The sequence below is a fragment of the Idiotropiscis lumnitzeri genome, chromosome 16 (assembly GCF_059441095.1).
Source record: "Idiotropiscis lumnitzeri isolate Australia: NSW breed Sydney's pygmy pipehorse chromosome 16, RoL_Ilum_1.0, whole genome shotgun sequence".
NCBI lineage: Eukaryota > Metazoa > Chordata > Actinopteri > Syngnathiformes > Syngnathidae > Idiotropiscis > Idiotropiscis lumnitzeri.
In genome coordinates, this window is record NC_142406.1 from 807,501 (window position 1) to 828,657 (window position 21,157).

The window sequence follows — 21,157 nt, forward strand, 5'->3', positions numbered from 1 at the left end:
ACATATATATTTACTTATATATATATATATATATATATATACATATATACACATATATATACATATACATGTATATATATATATACATATACATATATATACATATACATATATATACATATACATATATATATATATATATATACACACACATGTGTGTATATATATATATATATATACACACATATATACACACATATATATATACACACACATTATATATATATACATGCATACAGATACATACATACATATACACATACATATATACATACACACATGCACGCGCACACATACATACATACATACATAAGGCTTATTCTGATGTACTGTCCAATCGTCACTCAGAAGTGGGGTAAAAAAAAAACAGAATAGCGCGGTGCTATTGCAAAACATCTTCCATGGCGACACCTAATGTTGAAGACGCAAATGCACAACTCCGAGAGGTGATTTTTGATTATCAAAAAAAAACAAAAAAACATTAATCAAAACACATTGAACTAAAGGGACAATAACCTTAAGCCAATCAATGATATTTGAAAAAATATATTTTGTAATTATCACTAAAACAATAAGAACAGCGTGTTAGAATGCATAAGGCCCTTCTATCGACTGTTTGTATTTGAGGTGTTTGACATAACGCTTAAGTAATTCTGGCATATATCTGACGACATAGAGAACAAGTAACATCAGACGACGACGATTTGAGAAGCACTGCTGTAAGATGTCTCGTCTCCTTTTGAGTCCTTAGTGGTCCTGAGTGGGTGTGAGGGTGGGGAGGCAGAGAATGTCATTCTTTGAGCAAACAGTGATGCAAACATTTTGTAGTCATTATTCAGTAAACAATATGGCATGACATGGCATGGCAACCTCGTAGAACGAGGATCAGTCCTCCTCATCTGTTCGTTCACTTTCCTTTTTGATATCTCCGTCTGTGTGCCTGTTGGTGACTATAGAGTCCAAGGTGTGAATGGAAAAGTCGAGGACAGTCTGGACACGGAATTGTCGGAGGTGGACGGGGTAACAAGAGGCGTTGGTGTTTCTGTCGTCTTTTCCCTTCAGCTGCTCGTGCCCGGCCTTCTTCAAACCTTATGACACCATTGGCTATTGTGTCTCTCCACTCTGCGCGGTCTGCGGCCAGAGCCTCCCAGTTGTCCACGGGAATCTTGCTCTTTAGGAGCAGCTGTTTGAACTGGTCTTTCAGCCGTCTCTTTGGGCCCCCTACCAGTCTAGAGCCATGAGCCAGTGCACAAAATAACATCTGTTTGGGTAGGGAGGAGTCTTTCCTGCGACATAAATGCCCAAAGAAGCGCAGCTGGTTCTTTGAGATGATCGCTTCTACGCTTGGGAGGCCGGCACGGGTTAGTACGTCGTTGTTGGTGATGCATGCTTTCCAGTCAATTCCCAGGATTGCCCGCAGCTTTTGCTGATGAAATCTCTCCAAGGTCCTGATGTTTTTCCAATAGAGAGTCCAGCTCTCCGACCCGTAGGTGAGGGTTGGAATCACAACAGCTCTGTAGACATTAATCTTGGTCTATGGTAACAAACCATGTTGTGAGAACACACGGTTATAGAGCTTACCAAAGGCTTGATGGGCAAGGCGAATCCTGTTGTTTATGTCTTCGCTTGGGTCATTGGCGTTATTGACCATAGACCCGAGATAGCAAAATCTGGGGACCTCTTCGACTGTATCGCCGTGGATGGATATGTCTAAAGGATGGAGAGGGTGGGCAGGATGGAATTGCGCCAGGACTTTTGTTTTTCCAACATTGACTTCCAGGCCTGCACTCTCATATGCTTCCACAAAGGCGTTAGTAGACTCCTGTAGGTCAGCAGGAGAGGAGGCTGGGACACAACAGTCGTCAGCATACTGGAGTTCTGAGACACACACTTCCGATGTCTTTGACCATGCTTTCAGACGTCGCAGGTTAAAAAGACCACCACCCATCCGGTACCTGATACGCACTCCAAGGTGAGGGTTAGACGTTTTGACACGTAGCAAAACAGCTGTCAGGTAGAGAGAGAAAAGGGTCTGTGCGAGCACACATCCCTGCTTGACCCCGGTGGCAATGGGAAATGATGATGAAAGAGAACCACCATGTCTGACAGAGCCCATCATTCCATCATGTAGGCCCCGCACTAGTTGGACAAAGTTATGGGGGCAGCCAAACTTCTCAAGCAATCTCCAAAGGGTAGTACGAGGGACGGAGTCAAAGGCCTTATGCAGGTCAAAGAAAATCATTGAAATGGTTTGCTGTTGTTCCCTGGCTTTTTCGAGCAGCTGGCGAGCGCAGAAAGTCATCTCAGTGGTTCCACGGCCTGGTCGAAAACCGTACTGGGACTCTGGGAGAACAGACTCACTCAGGACAAGAAGGCGTTTGTGGAGGAGCCTGGCGAAAATCTTCCCAGTGGTGGAGAGCAGGGAGATGCCACGGTAATTTCCACAGGTGGAGCGGTCGCCTTTCTTGAAGATGGTCACGATGGTTGCATCCCGTAGGTCTTGGGGGATATACCCAGATTCCCAAATCGACAGGAACAGGAGATGGATTCGTCTCAGAAGACACCCCCCACCATGCTGTATGAGCTCAGCTGGGATGCTATCAGGACCAGAAGCTTTATTGGGCTTCATCTGTTTGATCGCTTCCCGTGTCTCCTCGAGAGTGGGTGGGACACTCATGCATGATTTGATTGGATACTGAGGAATATCGCGGAGGAAGTCTTCAGAAGCTTGGGCGGGCCGGTTCAGTAGGTCTTCAAAGTGCTCTTTCCACCGCGCAAGAATAACAACTTCCTCCTTTAGGAGTACCCCATCAGCAGACCTTATAGGATGAGTGGGGGTGTGTACTGGTCCGTAGATAGTACGGACAGCTTGGAAAAAATTCCTTGTATCGTGGCGGTTGGCATAGCCTTGGCGGTGTCCGGATCTTTGAGCGCAGAGACATGAAACTTCTTTCGGAGAGGATTTGCATGCAGTCTGGGTTTTGGCTTCAGGCGGATACGCAGAGAGGAGAAGATGGGACGATGGTCAGTCCAACAATCGTCAGCCCCTCTGAGGGCCTTAGTGATCAGGACCATGCCTAGACCTTTCTTACGGGTTATGACATAGTCGATCAGGTGCCACTGGCGTGAGCGTGGGTGCATCCATGAGGTCTTATCTCTGGTGCGGAGTCGGAAGATGGTATTGGTTATACACAGGTGAAATTCCACGCATAAACCAAGGAGTAGCAGACCATTGGAGTTGCAGTTGCCGATACCTTGTCTCCCAATAACGCCATGCCAGAGCTTATGGTCCTTGCCCACTCTTGCATTGAAATCTCCCAAGAGAAGCAGCTTGTCATGCAGGGGCACAGCAGAGAGGGTGGTCCGGAGAGATGCGTAGAAAGATTCCTTCACATGAAGGTCCGAGTCCAGACAGTGATGCAAACATTTTGTAGTCATTATTCAGTAAACAATATGGAAGCCAATTGTCAAAACATCTTTCTTTGGTTTTGGAATTAAAGTTATCAGGCCTTGTGTTAGAGTGGGAGGAAGTTTTATTACATTTATATTGCAAAAAGACATCAAACAAGAAGAATGCAAGTTGTTTGGAAAAAAGGTCTTTTAAAAATTGGAAGAAATACCATAACTGCCTGGAGAGTTATTACATTTTACGTGGCCTTTAGCCTGGGTAATCTCCTGTGATGTTGTCAGTTTCACACATAAATCTTTTGAATCGGAGTCCATTAATTTGGTTTCTGTGAGAGATTTTATATATTGACACGTGGAATCTTCACACTTTGGCACTGTGTAATGATGGCCAGTTGAGCAAGTGGAACAAGTGCTTTTATTGATGATTGTCGCAGGCACAGATTTCATAAGGACAGTTTCTTGCCACTCTTTTTCCATTACGTAAAAACACAACCGAAATGTATAATGTTAACAAATTATGTTACAGGCAAAGACTATTAATTTCATTTACATGCTTGATATACTGCGATTGGCTGGCTACCAATTCAGGGTTACCCTGCTCACTGCCTGAAGACAGCTGGGTCCAGCACCCCAGCGACCCTTGTGTGGAGAAGCGATTTAGATGTTTGATATAAACTAGTGCTGTCAAGCGATTAAAATATTTAATCCTAATTAATATCATTTTTTTCATAGTTAACTCATAGTTAATCACACATTTTATTAATTGTATAAAAAAATCATTTTCATTGTAAAAAAAAATCCCTCCCATTTTTTGTATACTATGTATGTAATTCGATAATTTATTGAATTGCAATACCTTTAATATATGAGAATTGATTTTTTTGTTTTCATGCAAATACTTTTTGTTTAATTAAAAAAAAACAAAGCTTGGATTTGACTAACACAAAAAAGTTACACAAAACAGCATCTCAACAGCCTTTCTAAGGGATCAAATTGGAGTAATATAAGAAATATAAAATGCCAACAAAGTGCAAATAAAATGGGTCAAAGTAATGGGCTGTCACACCGAGGTTATTATGGTTACTGAGGGAAGTCCAGTAATCACCGGTGAGCACGACTGCTCCCACCTTCTCCGTTTCCTGCCAGTCTTGAATGTGGGTTGCATTTGTGTGTCTCGAGAACAAATCGTAAGTGCAGTTGTTGGACGCAATGCAAAGTATTTCAGCCAGACCTTCGCCCTCCACGATGCGAACACGCAGTGGCCACCCACTTAGCTATGGCTTCGGTGAGTCTCTTTTTAGTTGATCCATCCATCAGTTTCTGTCGCAAATTATTCATAGATGCCTGGGTTTGACAAGGGGCTGGAGAATTGGCATCAGCGGTGTGCTTGGCCATCAAATGGTATTTTAAACTGGACGTGCTGCGATGGGAGTTCAGTTCACGATGGCAATACACACAAACGACGTTGCTCTTATCAATGACACCATTAGGTGACTTTTTTTTTTTTATAAAAAAAACTTGCCGTTCAAATTGAATTTGCGTATTTTTTACCACTCGCCATGATGCTTTTAGTTCAATAAACCGGCGAAAACTGCGCAGAGCAAGCCCATGCAGACGTGTCCTAAATTTCGCGTGCTTGATGTTTTTTTTTCAGTCTCGCAAGCGTCAGCGCTACGTCATAGGACTACATTGTTTATTAGGCCAAGATGAGTCTTAATTGCTCGTTAAAAGATTTGACGGCATTAAAAAGGGGTTGGATTAATCCCATTAATAACGCGTTTTTCTGACACCTCTAATATAAACACAAAAAAACTCACCATCACTGAGACACAATGGTTCTTCTGTCACTAATAAAATGTGTCTTTAATAGAGCTTTCCAAAATTCAGTCCCTTCAGGTTTTTTTGGAAGCTTCAAGGATCGCTGCGATTCTCACCAGCCCACTCGTGTCGCTTTACATACTGTTTAGTGGCGAATCTTTTCGCACAAACACTGCAACTGAATGGCTTGCCTTCCACTGCTCATTCTTGTGTGGATTGTTAAATTGGATTTTATAGAGGAGCTTTTGCCACAAACTGAACATGAAAAAGGGTTTTCCACACTGTGAGTTCTTCTATGTTTTGTTAAAGTTGACTTTAGAGAGAAGCTTTTGCCACAAACTGAGCAGGTAAAGGGTTTTTCTCCACTGTGTGTTCTTGTGTGCCTTGTTAAATGTGACTTGACAGAGAAGCTTTTGCCACAAACTGAGCAGGAAAAAGGTTTTTCTCCACTGTGTGTTGTTGTGTGCCTTGTTAAATGTGACTTTTGAGAAAAGCTTTTGCCACAAACTAAACATGAAAAAGGTTTTTCTCCACTGTGTGTTCTTCTATGTTCTATTAAAGCTGACTTTACAGAGAAGCTTTTCCCACAAAGTGAGCAAGAAAAAGGTTTTTCTCCACTGTGTGTTCTTGTGTGGCTTGTTAAATGAGACTTACGAGAGAAGCTTTTGCCACAAACTGAGCAGGAAAATGGTCGCTCTCCACTGTGTGTTCTTGTGTGGTTTATCAAACTTGACTTTCCAGAGAAACATTTCCCACAAACTGAGCAGGCAAAAGATTTTTCTCCACTGTGTGTTCTTGTGTGGATTGTTAAATGTGACTTTTGCAGGAAGCTTTTGCCACAAACTGAGCAGGTGAAAGGTTTTTCTCCACTGTGTGTTCTTGTGTGCAGTTTTAAAGAGAACTTTGAAGATAATGATTTCCCACACTGAGAACATACCCAGCATTTGTTGTCAGTGTGACATGCCCGATCACCTTTGGCTTGTTCATCATCATCATCATCATCATCAGGAGCGTGTGATGATGTGTCATCACTCTGTGCCTGTGACGGCCCCCAGGGGTCTGCATCACCATCTGTTGTCATGTGATGACTTGAGCTGCTGCTTGGAGGCTCCGCCCCTTTGTTGTCCTCACTCTCACCCTTGTCTTCATCTCGAGTCTTTAAAGGAACAAAGGTCAGTGGTGACTTGTTGATCTCCTCCTCCTCCTCCTCCTTTTTGATGCGAGTCAAGTCTGGCTCCTCTTTCACAGAATGACGATAGTTTTCACTGACGACTAAAGGACACAATAAGACAACACACATTTGGTTTGGTCAAGTCAAACCTCAGGCATTTACTTTGTCAATTATTGTTTCTACAATGCTACCTTGACTTGTACCTGCCACACACAGAGCAATCCTTTCCACCCGGACTGGGACCAGAACATGGGGGTTGGGGGTTTCACAAAATTACTAAAGATGATGCAAACCTACCGTTGTTGCAAGACGGCGGTGATAAACAAGCATTTAAAAAGGAAGCACGTTGCGGCTGATGCCCGAGTTATTTCCTGACATAGGGTCTGTCATTTTCCGAAGCTTGCTGTTGTTTAGCACACAGGCTATTGTTTGAGTCTAATGGAACGCCCTTTGGGGTACCCTAACATTTTGTAGCGTCAACTGTGAATTATGGAGACATTAGTCAATTAACTTAAGTGCATTAAAAACCAAAACACAGTTTTTGTATACGCATGTTTCACATGGAACAGCTAGAACGCATGTGCTACTTCACAGTCCAACAAGAGTATGCTGGAATTTTGGTCACAATATAGATCTCAAGCACCAGAGGCTTGCCCTTGGCTAAGAATTGAGTAATTGCGCTTAATCACGGCGTTTTCGTTTTCTCTCCAAAAAGAAAAGACACTCAATAAAGACACAAGCAAATCATTGGAATTTGTTCGTCTGGTTTCTTGGAAATCTCGGGAGTTCAGCAAATGGACAAAGTCAGATCTATAGATAATACAAAAGAGTAATTCAGGGCGAAAGGGTTCTTCAGGGGACACAATTTACATTGCTCACACTCTGAGACTTTATAAGTATGCAATATGAATTCGATAATAAAACAACTTCACAGGTGCATCAGTAACAACTGCAGTTTGTGTTAAGGGCTGAACGATTTTAGGAAAAAATTGTATTGCGATTTTTCTGACAGATATTGCAATTTCGATTTAATTTGCGATTTTCCCCCACAATGTACATTTACAAACATGACAGAAAATGCCATTATAACATTAAAAACAATAAAAGCTATTACTGTAATAATGCACTAAAGTAGCTTTGTGAGGAGGTAGTTGTTTCGCACTTTTTTAAAAACTACTCTCTGTCAAAGGCGGCACGGTGGCCCGACTGGTTAGCACGATGGCCTCACAGTGAGAGACAACAGCGGTCGTGGGTTCGATCCCGGCTACAGCCTTCCTGTGTGGAGTTTTTATGTTCTCCCCGTGCCTGCGTGGGTTTCCTCCGGGTACTCCGGTTTCCTCCCACATTCCAAAAACATGCATGGCAGGTTTATTGGACACTCTAAATTGCCCCTAGGTACGAGTGTGAGCGCACATGGTTGTTCGTCTCTGTGTGCCCTGCGATTGGCTGGCAACCAGTTCAGGGTGTCCCCCGCCTACTGCCCGAAGATAGCTGGGATAGGCTCCAGCACCCCCCGCGACCCTAGTGAGAAGCGGTTACAGATAATGGATGGATGGATGGATACTCTCTGTCAAGTATAATTTTGTATTTATGTGCAATTGTGTACATTAAATGCGTTTTTAAAACCCAAAAATGTTTTATATTTTGCACTAATGTACATGTTCATAGTACATAAATGTCAGATTACCGTATTTTCCGGACCATAGGGCGCACTTTAAAGTCCCAAATCTTCCCCAAAACAAACGAGGCGCCTTGTAAAGCGACGCGCCTATTATATGGACTGAGCATCACTCTCGACCATCAGCCTTTTTACTCATTGGGCTGTTCAGAGTGCATGTTAGCACACGCCGCTGGTCAAAGTCTGAGTAATCTATGCTTTGAATTGACTGTGACTAATACATTATGTGACTATGGTGTTTGGGTGATGGTGTAGGAGAAAGCTGGACAAAAGGGCAGCTGTCCACAATGTTGTAGTCTGTCTTATCATTTATGTTATTGCAAGCAAGAAACGTCCCAGATTTAGACAACAGACTGCAAAAAGCCCAAAGCACAACATGCACATCTCTCTAAACAGCCATGTGATTGGCTGAGTCTGAGTGGCTCCCAAGAAGCCATTGCTGTATTTGGCTAAGGCTGAGTGGCTCCCAAGAAGCCATTGCTATAATCTTTCTTTATTTTTATTTCTTTTGGGTATATAGATGGCATGAGAGATACATGTTTTGTGTTAATCTTATTTCTTTGTTTCATTGTTTGCTTGTATGCTGAGTTTTTTTGGTTTTGATTTGAAACCGTGACTCTAAGGAGTGTGGTGACCAGTGACGTTGTCTAGTAGTCGTATTGCCATGACACCTCTTATTGGTTAGAGCCAGTGTTATTGGCAGTGATTCCTTATAGTTTCAGGACATCTGTCATTGACTTGGGGTGATACCTCTGGCAGCGATCCCTTAAGGGATTGAGTCCTGGTGAGCTGGCTACAGCTAGCCAGCTCGCGCCTTGTCGGGCGGCGCGCCTAGTATATGCATTAAATACGGAAATAGCACCCTCAACTGGTGTTGCGCCCTTTGATGCAGCGCGTCTTATGGCCGTAAAAATACGGTAGGTCAATAAAATCATTGTCCCTTAGTAAAGCAAAATTTATTAAAATGTAGTTTTGAGACCTATTCCTGTGTAGATATCAAAATTCTGTACTCTGTGGTGCAAAATAGTGAAAATATTATTGAGATGAATATTTAATATAATTTTGACATCGAACCTCTTCGTCATGACGTCTGTGTGTTCCGGTCTGAGAGCGCTTGCTAAATTGCTAATTTACCATTGTCTGTGTCTGGATACATCTTGATTTGAAATTCAACATTTCTGTTCATTGCTGTTGGCTCTAAGGCCTAACGCATTTCCAACCAGACTTCTGTGAAAAGTCGACGGTGCAGTACACCTAAGCACTTATTTTGGGTCCTTCGCGACGCTGTAATGTACTTTAGCAATTAGCACGGTTAGCCTCATTCGCTTTACTCGTTGCTGCTGCTTTACACGGACTTGCATATAGTTCAAATAAAGTCTGTGTTGTAATGCAAGATATCTTGCCACCTAGCATTCAAGCAGTGGCGAAAAAAATTAATTTTGGGACTATTTTTTTTTTTAATCAGTTAGGCGTGACCTGCTTCGTGAACATGGGGCACAAACCGCAGCTTTGATGATCTCGAAATCATGTCTGAGATTGCGATTTTGGCCCCAAAACGATGAATTGTTCAGCCGAGTCTGTGTAAACCTGCCAGCATTAATTGATTGTTCCATTACCATTGATTATCACAATTTCATTGATATAATAATAAGAATCCTTCAAGTGAAATACCTCTACAAGCATATATTTTTGTATTTATAGATAGTTGATAGTTTTTTATTCCACTTTAAAATACACTAAACATTTACAGCTAAAAGTATCGCCTTCAATTTCAGTCGCTCCATCATTTATAAACATGTCAGGAATGCCGGTACAAGCTGCAAATTTTAATTCAAGTTGAATGAAAAGTCACCTTAATTGTCTTTGTTAATGTGTATATACCTTAAAGAATTAAAGGGGCCCTGGTATCATAGTCTCTATTTGTTGAGGTTTTCATCAGAAATTTACATTCTCTCAGCCTGACTACAGGCTTCTTTATACTCCAGTGTCCAATGTCCGTGCTTTTGTCACTGCGTCAATTGCCTTCACACTCTCGCACACCCACACAGGTTGTCTTGAAAATCTGATGCAGTTTCGGGGGGGTCGCTACGGCAAATTTGTCCCTCTAGAACTTCCACCTTCATGGCACTCCAACAATTTCAAGCCTATGGCTGCGGAAATGTCACACAAGGAGTTGGCTGCCATTTGGCCATCTTTATAAAAGCTGGAACTTTGGCATCATATAGATCAGGTGTGGGCAAAGTAGGCCACATGCGGCCCGTTAAAAGTTTTAATCTGGCCCGCCAAACTTGGAAAAAAAATTTAAATGAATAAACCTTGTTAAGGTTTTATTTTCTAAATATTCTGGTGTTTCAAACACAGACATTTTGTTGTAATGCTTTCGTTCATTTCCATTTCAAATTAGATGTATTTTTTTTCTCCGATGAGGTCATGTTACCAAAACACTCCATTCATCTGCTCCTGATCCGGCCCCTCTGTCAAATTTTAGAACCCATTGGGGCCCCCCAATCAAAATGTTTGCCCACCCCTGATACAGATGAATATATTTGCGCACCTGCTCGCACAGTCGCTCATCTACTTGGTCCATGTTTTCTTTGTTCGAAATGGCGGAATTTGCCGGAAAACAGTCATTGCAAGATGAGACATAATAGACCAATCAGGAGAGAGAATGCGCGCGTCAACGTTCACACGGCAAAATTTTCTGACGGGTGCAGGATGTGTTGCAGACATGCACAATAATCACTGAGCCAGAGAGTGTCAGTAATGAGTTAGAAAGTAACACTCCCACTGATTTCCCATCAATGTCATTTGCATGATTTAGCAAGAACTTTGAGTTGTGGTGGAGATGCAAACCGCCAGGGCCACAGGAACTTTGGCCCATTTTCCACCAACATGGCCCAGGAACATTTAGTTCCTGATAGAATAAGTTACTGGTAACAAAGGTTCCGATGGCCCTGGTTGTTAGCGTCTCTACAGCGTCAAATAGTTCTTGGAAGTTCATACAAATGCATTTTATGACGTAAGCGGCAATGGAAAATCCAACTGCACTACCCCTCCCATTCAGTAAGTGGCGGTAGAAAACTTAAGGCCAAATAATAGCGATTACGTCACAAAAAGGCGACCCGCCAAGCCCAGCTCGTCATTTGTTGCGACACATTTCACAACGACGGAGGGGGATTTGCTGGTGATACTTGTCCTCGTGTTCAAAATGATTCTAAGAGAGAACAATGATAATTTCATGTGAAAGGGAATGGGCGTTGATCACCAACACGCAAAGACAAATTCATGCGAGAATAAGACAGAATTTGCAAGCAATAGTCCATCTCGACCGTGTGGAGGAAGAGAGACGTCGAGGACAGCAAAATCGAAGAAGTCAACTGGTACTAGGGCTGCACGATATTGGAAAAAAAATACATTGCGATTTTTGGGGCGGCTGCGATGTACATTGCGATACAGATGACTCAAATAGCTCTGTTTGGGAAGACTTTGCTATGTTTATTATACAGCTCTGGGATGGCCACTTGATAGAAATACGTGCACCTCTGCATTTTATACCTTTTGTTGAGCGTGCGGATCATTTTTTTCAACCTTTCGTGAAGGTGTTGAGTTGCTTTCGCCCTGTGAAAAGTTATTGCATTCGTGATTTGTCAATGCTGTTTGGACTTCTTATCATAAGGTGTTATAATAAAGGCCTCTGTCATTGTTTTTTGAGTAGATGATTTTACATCAGGTCCCACTAATGAGTCTAAACTGGTTTTAAAGGGGCTCGTTATAGCGATTCAAAGGGTCGGAAAGGTTTGTTGTATTACCTTGTGTTGCAGCAAAAATGGCGAGGCACTGTCAGCAGAGGGTTTTTTGTGTGTTGCATATTCCTTTTTATGGCAGAAATAATTCCTTATTTCGGATGTTGACTTTCTTTTCGGGGCTAAATCTACTGCCGCCGTTGTCTCTTCCATGTCGCCTGTTAGTGTTTTCAGAGACCACAGAGTGGAGGGGGTGGGGGAGTGGCCAGTGACTGGCAGGAGGGAAGGGGTGATGGAGACAGCCTTTGTAGAGCATACAGTAGCTTGCCGTTTGTATGAAGCTAAACAAATTTTGCGTGCGCTAAGAAAAAAAAAAAAGACAAACACATCGCATGTCCTACGATGTGACAATCGCGCATGCGCTCATCGCAATCGCAATCGCAATGTTCAAACCGCACATCATGCAGCCCTAACCGGTACAATTTTAACCGATATAACTTGCCTTATGTGTCTATGTTTTTATTATAATGACGTCGGAATTTATATACGAAGAACGCGTTCCAAATGTAGGGGCATAAGTGGTTTGGATAATGCTTAGTTAAAGTAATTATTTATAACAGTGACTTATAGTTACAGACAGAACAAGTAAATTATCTTTTATTTGATCATACAAAATATATTATTTTTCTATTACTTTTTGTAAATTGGTGTTTGGTGGTGTGCAGTGAAATTTTCCAAACTTCACTTCAGTACTGTTGTTCAATCCAGCTTTTCATTTTATGCAGCTGGCTTAAGTGAAGCCCTTTCTTTGCCAGCAGCACTTAGAAACAGTAATCCATGCCTTTGTTACGCATGGGCTAGATTACTGTAATGCACTTTACTTTGGAGTCAGCCAGTTCTCGCTCAAGTGCCTCCAACAAGTGCAAAATGCTGCTCGTCTTTTAACTGGATCTCGGAAGACGGATCACATAACCCCAATAAATTTGAAGTTTTCCACCCATAGCTACCAGTCAATAATTTAAGTTGTGCCTTTTTTGTTTCAGATACATGCTTACTACCAACTGGGGAATGCTCCTCACAGTGTCTGGAAGCACACCCGATCATCCCAACCGTGGGAAGCAGTCGTTCAACCAAATGCGCTAAATAAATAAAAGTTGTATTGTAGTGGTATTGTACTCCAACATCCAACGGATTAAGATTTCTGCATATCCAAGGAAACATTTAATTATCTCTGTCGTCGTCTTGGAGAAGAGGGACACCAAGTAACGCTTTTGTGTTCCTCTGCCAAAGAGGATTGCCATAGCTCTGTGGAAATTTGCAACCCATTCAGAGTACAGGAGTATGTCCCATTTGTTTGGCATCAGCATCACAACAGTGTAGCATCGCTTAGATTAATTCTGTGATGTGGTAAACAGGGAGCTGTTGACCAAAGTCACAGAGTTGCCCAGCCCCGACAAGTTAAAGGACAAGGTTTCAAATTTTGAGAGAAGATGGGGACTGCCACAGTGTATTGGGTGGAATAGATGGTTCCCACAGTCCCAGTATTAGCCCGGAGAAGTATCACACAGAATATTTCAACCGAAAAGGCTGGCGTGCCATCATTCTGCAGGCTGTGGTCGATGAAAGGGGACAATTTTTTGCTGCAGGGAGCCTGCATGGTGCATGTGTACTCTGTTTGTCTGCGTAATGGGATCTGATCAATAGGGGTTTGCTGTAACCCCAAGAGACAAAAAAATATGTGTACAGGAAGTCGGATGTTACCTCCTTGGTAATGCATCTTATGCCTTGAAAGGCTGGCTTCTGAAGCCTTTTACTGACAATGGCAGACTTACCAGCCAGCAGGTAGTTTATAATAATCAAACAAGCAGAGCCAGAATCACAGCGGAGCATGCTTTCGGGAGACTAAAAGGAAGGTGGCGATGCTTGCTGAAACGCGAACGTGAAGTCAATGGTCATAACATGATGTGTTTTGCACAATGTGTTTTCAGTAAATGGGGATGACTTCATGTTCGAATGGGGTGACATTACTTGACCCACAATCGTGGAAGCTGAGGGGCAGCAAGCCCATACAGCTATCACGAAAATTTGTAAATACAGCAGGGTTCGAAGTTAACTTTAAAAACTGCTTGCCCATCGGGTAAGTGCCACTAAAATTTGCCTTGCCCGAGTGGCCAAATTACTTGCCCAACTTGGGCAAGTGACAATTTTTTTTCTCTTGCCCGAAGATTAAATTACCTTGCCCTGAGTGACTTTTTGTATGACAAAGTGTCTAATAACAAATTGCATGAATTTTTTGTTCGGACAGTTCCTGCCTAGAAAGAATTAAAAATACGTTACAATCATAAGGGTTGCTTATATAAAAATGTATCATGTATTAACACAATTAGGTGTCTGCTGACCCAGGATTATGTTATTCCTTCATGAGTTCTATGTTGCAGACGTTGCAGGCATTAAGAAACAGTGAATGAAGCATATGTCCATAAGGAGCTGGCAGCTGCCAGGTAGAACTGATCCTGTGAAAGCTAAACTAAGAATAAAATGTTTATGGTTGTAAAATGTGTGCCACAAATGTAAATAAACATATAATCTGATAAGCATAAATTAATCTTGTTTTCATCATCAACCATGAAACCCTGCTCACAACAGCATGTATCATCCTGTGCAGTTATTGAAAATGTTAATTGTAGTTTTAATAATTAACACATCTGCATGTTAAATTGGGAAAATGATATTACAGCAATCCAGATGATCAATTTTAAGTGCAGGAAAGCCTATTAATTGAGTAATCACATGAGTAAATTATGAGTGTGGGAAATTTTTGTATTCCTTTAAGACCAATGCCTGTGGTGCTGCCTCCATAAGTTTCATAGCATGAACAGAACACAGTCACTGACACTATGTCAGGTCACATCATGGAGCTAATGAATTAACAGCTAGTAATGAAATATTACTCCCTTCCTTACTCACAACTGAATTGTCTACTTAAAAATATTCAAGCTATTTTAGTCATGTCAGAGGAATACGAAATGTTCGGATTTGAACGAACTCGTCGCCACTTGTAAACATGCACAGAAAGATGCGCAGAAGGTAAGAAAACCTACGGCTGTCAATTTTCGGCCGAAATATCGTAGGTTTTTGTTGTGTTTTTCAAACTTCAAATGAGCATGCAACTACAGCGAGTTCCAATACTGCGGGATTTATTGACATTCACTTTAACTCGACATTCACTGAACTAACTGATCCCCGTAGCGCCCCCCCATTGCCCCCGATAAGGCCAATGGACCATACCACCACATAAGGGGGTGTCTGGGTTAAACCATCACCATACAGTCACTACAAACAGATCACACCACAGTTTTCGTCGAAATTAAAGATCTTTGGCTGCTTTAAAAAAATGCTTGCCCGGTCGGGTAAGTTGCCCATAATTTTACCTTGCCCGTGGCCAAATTTCACTTGCCCCGGGCAATAAGGAAGCGGTTAACCGCGAACCCTGTACAGTAAAATTAATATTCACTTGGAACAGAGAAGTAGGGAGAATTAATTTTAAATGAATAATAAAAAATGATTAGTGATGATGTATTTGATGTATTTTCAAATGTGTGTGCATGCCCAGATCAGCAATGTCATTTTAAAAAAATACACACATTGCAACTCCTTATTGTGATTAAAAATGCAAACATTCAGGATACTTGTCTTTTTTTCTTTTCTTCTGGGCTTGAACATTCACAAGTCTGCTGTTGAAGGCCGACATAAATCCAGACTGAAAATCCCCCACACTCAAGGACTCAAGCAATAATTGATCCCAGTCACTTTTCCGCTTACCGATTCACACATAATGGTGAAATCAGTAACAGAAAATAATTTAAGTGTCCACGTTTTGTAAAATGAAACTTACAAAACTTAACAAAATGTGCAGGATATGCTTGAGGCTGTCTGCATGTATTATCTTAGGCTAATGGACAAATGTGGGCGACAGGAGATGCTGGAGGCGGGCAGCTTGAGTGTGTAGATCAGGTGTGGGCAAACTACAGCCCGGGGGCCACATGCAGCCCGTTAAACGTTTTAATCCGGGCCGCCAAACTTGGGAAAAAAAATGAATAAACCTTGTTAATGTTTTATTTTCTAAATATTCTGGTGTGTCAAACAGACATTTTGTTGTAATGCTTTAGTTCATTTCCATTCCTAATTAAATGTATTTTTTTTCTCCGATGAGGTGATGTTACCAAAACACTCCATCCATCTGCTCCTGCTCCGGCCCCTCTGTCAAATTTTAGAACCCATTGTGGCCCACCAATTAAAAAGTTTGCCCACCCCTGGTGTAGATGATGATGATGGAGATGGAGCAGTAAAATCAGCACACTCAGTTGACTGTGTCATATCTGTAAGCCAAAATGCATTAAGACAATAATACTTTTAATCCTAACAGCAAATACATTGCGCAATGCCTTTAGCTTTAATAACTGAAGGAATAAAGCAGCATCTTCGGGGCATCGCTATACTCAATACTTCACGAGTGTAGTTCTCCCATTGGGGGACTAATAAAGGCTTGACCATAACTGTAACATAACCCGCCAGACTAGACGGTCACTGAATTTTCTTCAAACCACTGAAATTATTGGATTCAATCAGAATAATACAGCGGATTACAAAAACGAACAGAATGCTTTCTAAATGAATACGTAAATCCTGTATCCTGTTTTTGTATAAACATTAACTCATTCACTACCAGCCAAGTGTTTAAAAAAAAAAAAGGATCTTGGACGCATTTAGCCGTCAATGGTAGTAAATGAGTTAAGGTGGTGATGCTCAGAGCAAGTGACGTCGCGGTGTTGAAAGCGCTAGCTTAGTGCCATTAAAGTACAGTCAGAAACAAATGCAGTGCAGACAACCGTTAGAACAGAAAAAACACGAAATAGCAGTGGTATTTATTTGATGAGAAGTTGTTTACCTTCATAGAGTACATCTGGTCCAGAGTTGGCGCACATCAACTGGAGCTGCTTGGTTGCCGAATTGCGTCCAAGCGGTCTTACCATTTGCTTAAACGCCGGTCACTTCCGTTGATATTGTTGTGGTCCTTTACTTTGTTTTATGCTTGTTTGCACTTTTTAAGCTTTTTGCTGATTTGCCTTACCGTGTGTGTTTAACATCAAGCTCGCTTTTCTTTCAAGATGCTAAACTTCATTATTCCGCGTGGCAGATTCAAAATTTCTTTGAATGTTCAATGGCTCAAGGACATGCACCTCTTCATCTGTCCACCTATCAAAACGTTGGCGCTGCATTTTATCGGGACAAACGTAGATTAAGAGCAAAATATCCAGTACACACAAAAATTATTTTCGTAACGACGCCAGAAGCAGATTTGAAAACACACCCCCACGTTCAATCTACCAATCAGCGTTGGTAAGAGTTCCTTTTGGCCTGGTAAGAGTTCCTTTTGGCCCTGGTCGCTACCAAAAAATGGCCCTGGGTAAACAACCTACCCAGTAAATGTTTTTGGTGTAAACAAAAGGGCAACTCAGTTTACTCTGGTAAACGGAAATGTTCCTCTCAAGGTTCCTGCGGTGGAAAAAGGCCTTTGGTATTATGTGAAACTTTATTACCAGGAACTAAATGTTCCTGGGCATGTTGGTGGAAAAGGGGCATGTGATTTTTTCCCCCTTTTACGCCCATAGCAAACCAAAGATTCAGATATATTCCTTGCAGCACTTGTTCACTGATGAGATCTGTGCAACCCTGAATGGACGCATTAAATGTATTTCAAATGAGGTGAAACTATGCACAAAACTGTGCGAGCACAAATTTCATAAATAAATAAGATCGACACATACTTGATATTTTTAAGTTAATATTTTGTGTTTTATCCACTAAAAGTGATCAATCATCATTGATCTTTTTACCGCAGTGTGAAACATTTTTCAAAGTCAGGCTAAATCCTTCCATAAGCAATGGCTTGAACAAGATACAAAGCCCTGAAACTTTTAAATGTTAAATATTCAGTTAAAATTTTATACAGAAAAAAAACAAACAACATGGAGTTTGCCCCCCACTAATGGTTTTTCTTTTCATACATTCTCTGCACTGATTTCATTTGGCATGAACAAATGCTCAAAAGACCTGCAAGTAAAAGTCAATAACTGAAAATAGAGGCAAAAACCTTGAACGTATTTTCCCCTAACAACTTAATGTTGTTGTGCACATTTCTATCGATGTAAAGTTATTCTTTACAAAGCAAATGAGAGTAAGACGTGTACAAACCTGCTTTGTGGAGCACAACACGAGGCTGCTTGCAAACTTCGCCCAGCAGTTGAAGAGGTTGTTCGTTCTCTTCTTTTATTCCACAAAGTTCTTCCTCGTACGTGGGTGTGGTTCTTGCACACATTTTGAAATGACAATTCCAACAAATTCGCACTTGATCTGTGCTTCGCGACGAGTCGTGTGCTCCTTTTTGTTAGCAGCAAGCGAACTAAGCTAAACACTGCTTGGCTAAATTAAACCTAAGATAAGCTAAAATGTGTACGTCGAGAAGCATCAACGCGCGCCAAGACGAGCTTATCGGGACACAAAGACTTAATGTTGTAGTCATTTGAAGTAGTGCTGGGCCTCCTGTGTAAAAACTGTAGTCCATTCTGCATTAAATCGGAAGAATTTAACGAAGGCCGTTTTTCTTCCGGTTTCACAGAAGAAGCTGATTGGCAGAAGTTTGACAGGACACACCCCGCCGTGATATGATTGGCTGCTGGAAATTGTGCGGAAGCAACGGAGCGTGTGTGGAGCATTGTCGTCAACTCACCGAGAGATGGCGCCATTTGTGTTGCAAATTGTGTCGTGCCAAAGTACTTAACCCGGAAAAAATCTGACTCGGGTCCGACTCGGTTGTGCGCACGCATTGACTGAAGGCGGCGCGAAGTTAGTACCTGGGCGGAAATACCTACTTTCTGGGATGTATGCAGACACATAGGACCCCCCCCCCCCAACAAAAAAAATTATAATTTCATTTTTTATATGATAATAATAATAATAATAATATTCCCTTTATTAGTCCCACAATGGGGAAATTCGAGATTCGAACCCAGGCCTCCTGGGGAGACTGGGTCCTGAACGCGGCGCCTTAGACCACTCGGCCATCCTGGCAGCCTATAAATACAATTTTGGGGGGAAATATAACACTTTTATTTAAAAAAAAAATATTGAACGTTTTATTTTACAGCAGGTGATTGGCTTCATTAAAAACACAAGAATATGTACAATAACTAATAATGAACAAAAACGAATTTCGCTAACTTCATTATTTGCAAGCTATGTGTGGCTCTTACTACGCTGACACATCACAATTTACCTACTGTCTTTTAACCACTTTGAAAAGAGGGTTTTCGTGCCTGGAAAATTTCTCTCCCCTCCATTTCTTTTTCGGTTTTGTGCCCCTGCGCACGATTTTGCTTCTCCATCTTTAGCATCATCAGACGTTTGAATTGTAAACACTCGCCACTTGTGCAGTTGTTATGAATATGCTTTTAATTTGCATGTGTATATTTGTCTTTTATACTGCATATTGTTTTTCTTTATTTGCAGCATTCATCTGTTTGCAGCATCCAACTATTTGCAGTGTGTTTGTCCCTGTCGGCCACTGTAGAATTGTGAGGGGTTGTATAGCCCAGGCATCACCAAATGGCGGACCGAATTCGGGCCGCGCGATGGTTCGGCCCGGACCCATGACCGATCTACGATTAATTTTTTTCAGGGCGCATTCGCAAAGGTTGGCGCTGCAATTCTAATTAATACGGAAAAGGCGTCACTGATTTGAGCCAATCAAATCTTTTGTTTACGTTCCACTGCCAATTGCGCAGCAGATCGGAAGAAAGTGCTGCTGACAGTATGCCTTGCTAAAAAGTTAGCAAGGTCGATGCGTGTTGTTTTAAATGAACGGACGGAGAAATTTAGTTTCGTTCTGGCTGCAGCCGATTCAAAACCAGTGTGCATCATATGCTCACTGTCGCAACATTGCGAAGCGCCACTACGAAACAAAGCACCGCCCTTTTTTGCAAAGTTATACCTGAAGTTTGAGGCGAGCGCACGCAAAAACATCGAACTTCAAGTGCAGTTTAAGAGATTTTTACATTTTCGTTTACAGCCCAGCAGCATGCAAACTGTTGGAATTTTTAACTTTAAATGTACCAATAGTTTACCAAAATAGTTCGAATTAATTATCTGACTCCATTAATGGTTAACCAAACACGACCTACATTCATCCAACAATTATGCACGCTCGTTTTTGAGAGAAAGATGACCAGGAAGCCGGCAACTTCACACGGGAGCGGATTTATTCCTAACAGGAGATCTAATACAAAGGCTGGGGCTCGGTTCCTACCATTACAGTCCTGCGCGTCTCTGTACCCAACAGAAGAAGGGAAGTTGGACTTTGATTCGGACCTGTTAATTGGAAGAAATTTTAGTCGTGGACCTCTGTGACTTTTAATTGAATACCTCTGGTGTAGTCTTTTCAATACAACTCTCACTTCCACGACTACGAATCTTCACTATGCTCGAATTGCTAGCTTGGCATAAAAATCACTTTTGTTAATAATAATAATAATAATAATAATAATAATACATTCAATTTGCAAGCACCTTTCATTTGTAAGATGTCTCATGATGAGGACAACTCACAAACATGCAAATTTTAATCGATCAATTAACTAACAACAAGAAACACAATAAGATGTTGGACCCGTTGAACAAGTTTTTTCTCCATAGAACCTTAGTTGGAAAATATACAGATATGGTTTGTTGGTTTTTTACCGTGCATTTTAGTTGTTGTTTTTTTTGTAGCCGTTGTAGATAGATTTATGAATTCACTCCTTGTAACAATGGGATTGTTAGTTTATAGTTATGTGTTCCCAGTCGGACTGTTCAGTAGTTTGTGGACACTCTGTACCGTCACCTGCCTGCCATACGTGTACTGGTGGAACTTCTCTATCCCATAGACCAGAGCTATTCAATTAAAAGTCACAAAGGTCCACGACTAAAATTTATTCCAATTAAACGGTCCGAACCAAGGTCCAACTTCCCTTAATGTCTGGCCTATGTTCGCATTTTTATATAGTTTCAATATTTAGTCATTTTCAACAGAGCACACTTATATACTAAATATTTAGCAATGTTCCCATTAAACACCTTTGCCAGTCAAACAAATATAAGGCCTTTATTTCACATTCAAGAAAATGTGGCTCCAGGAACTCAAGGGTGCCACTTCCGGAAAAAATTGTAAAATATCTCCTGCGGAAATATATCAAGTGCTAAGCATTGAGTTAACGTCTTTTACCATTTTTTATCTGAAATCAA

General features: G+C 41.5%; 1 protein-coding gene across 2 annotated transcripts; it reads right to left on the bottom strand.

Moving 5' to 3' along the window:
• Window positions 1-1,529: 1,529 nt before the first annotated feature.
• LOC148320813 (uncharacterized) lies at window positions 1,530-18,459 on the bottom strand. Of its 2 annotated transcripts, XM_088318507.1 has the most exons (3): window positions 18,074-18,459; window positions 6,164-6,498; window positions 2,821-3,387 (listed from the first exon to the last, which is right to left on the bottom strand). In XM_088318507.1, exons 1-3 carry the CDS (start codon window positions 18,195-18,197, stop codon window positions 2,821-2,823), a joined length of 1,026 nt encoding a protein of 341 aa, XP_088174633.1. In that variant the 5' UTR covers window positions 18,198-18,459. The 2 variants fall into 2 exon arrangements, with proteins under 2 accessions (XP_088174632.1, XP_088174633.1); XM_088318506.1 differs by having other exon boundaries at window positions 1,530-6,498.
• Between the last annotated feature and the right edge of the window lie 2,698 nt (window positions 18,460-21,157).

Excerpts from the sequence above, each read along its gene's own strand:
- LOC148320813 (XM_088318506.1), bottom strand. The coding sequence starts at position 18,197 with ATGTGTGCAAGAACCACACCCACGTACGAGGAAGAACTTTGTGGAATA. Across the intron at positions 6,499-18,073 it reads TGTTGTGCTCCACAAAGCAG|TCGTCAGTGAAAACTATCGT; the intron begins GTTTGTACACGT and ends TGTGTCCTTTAG.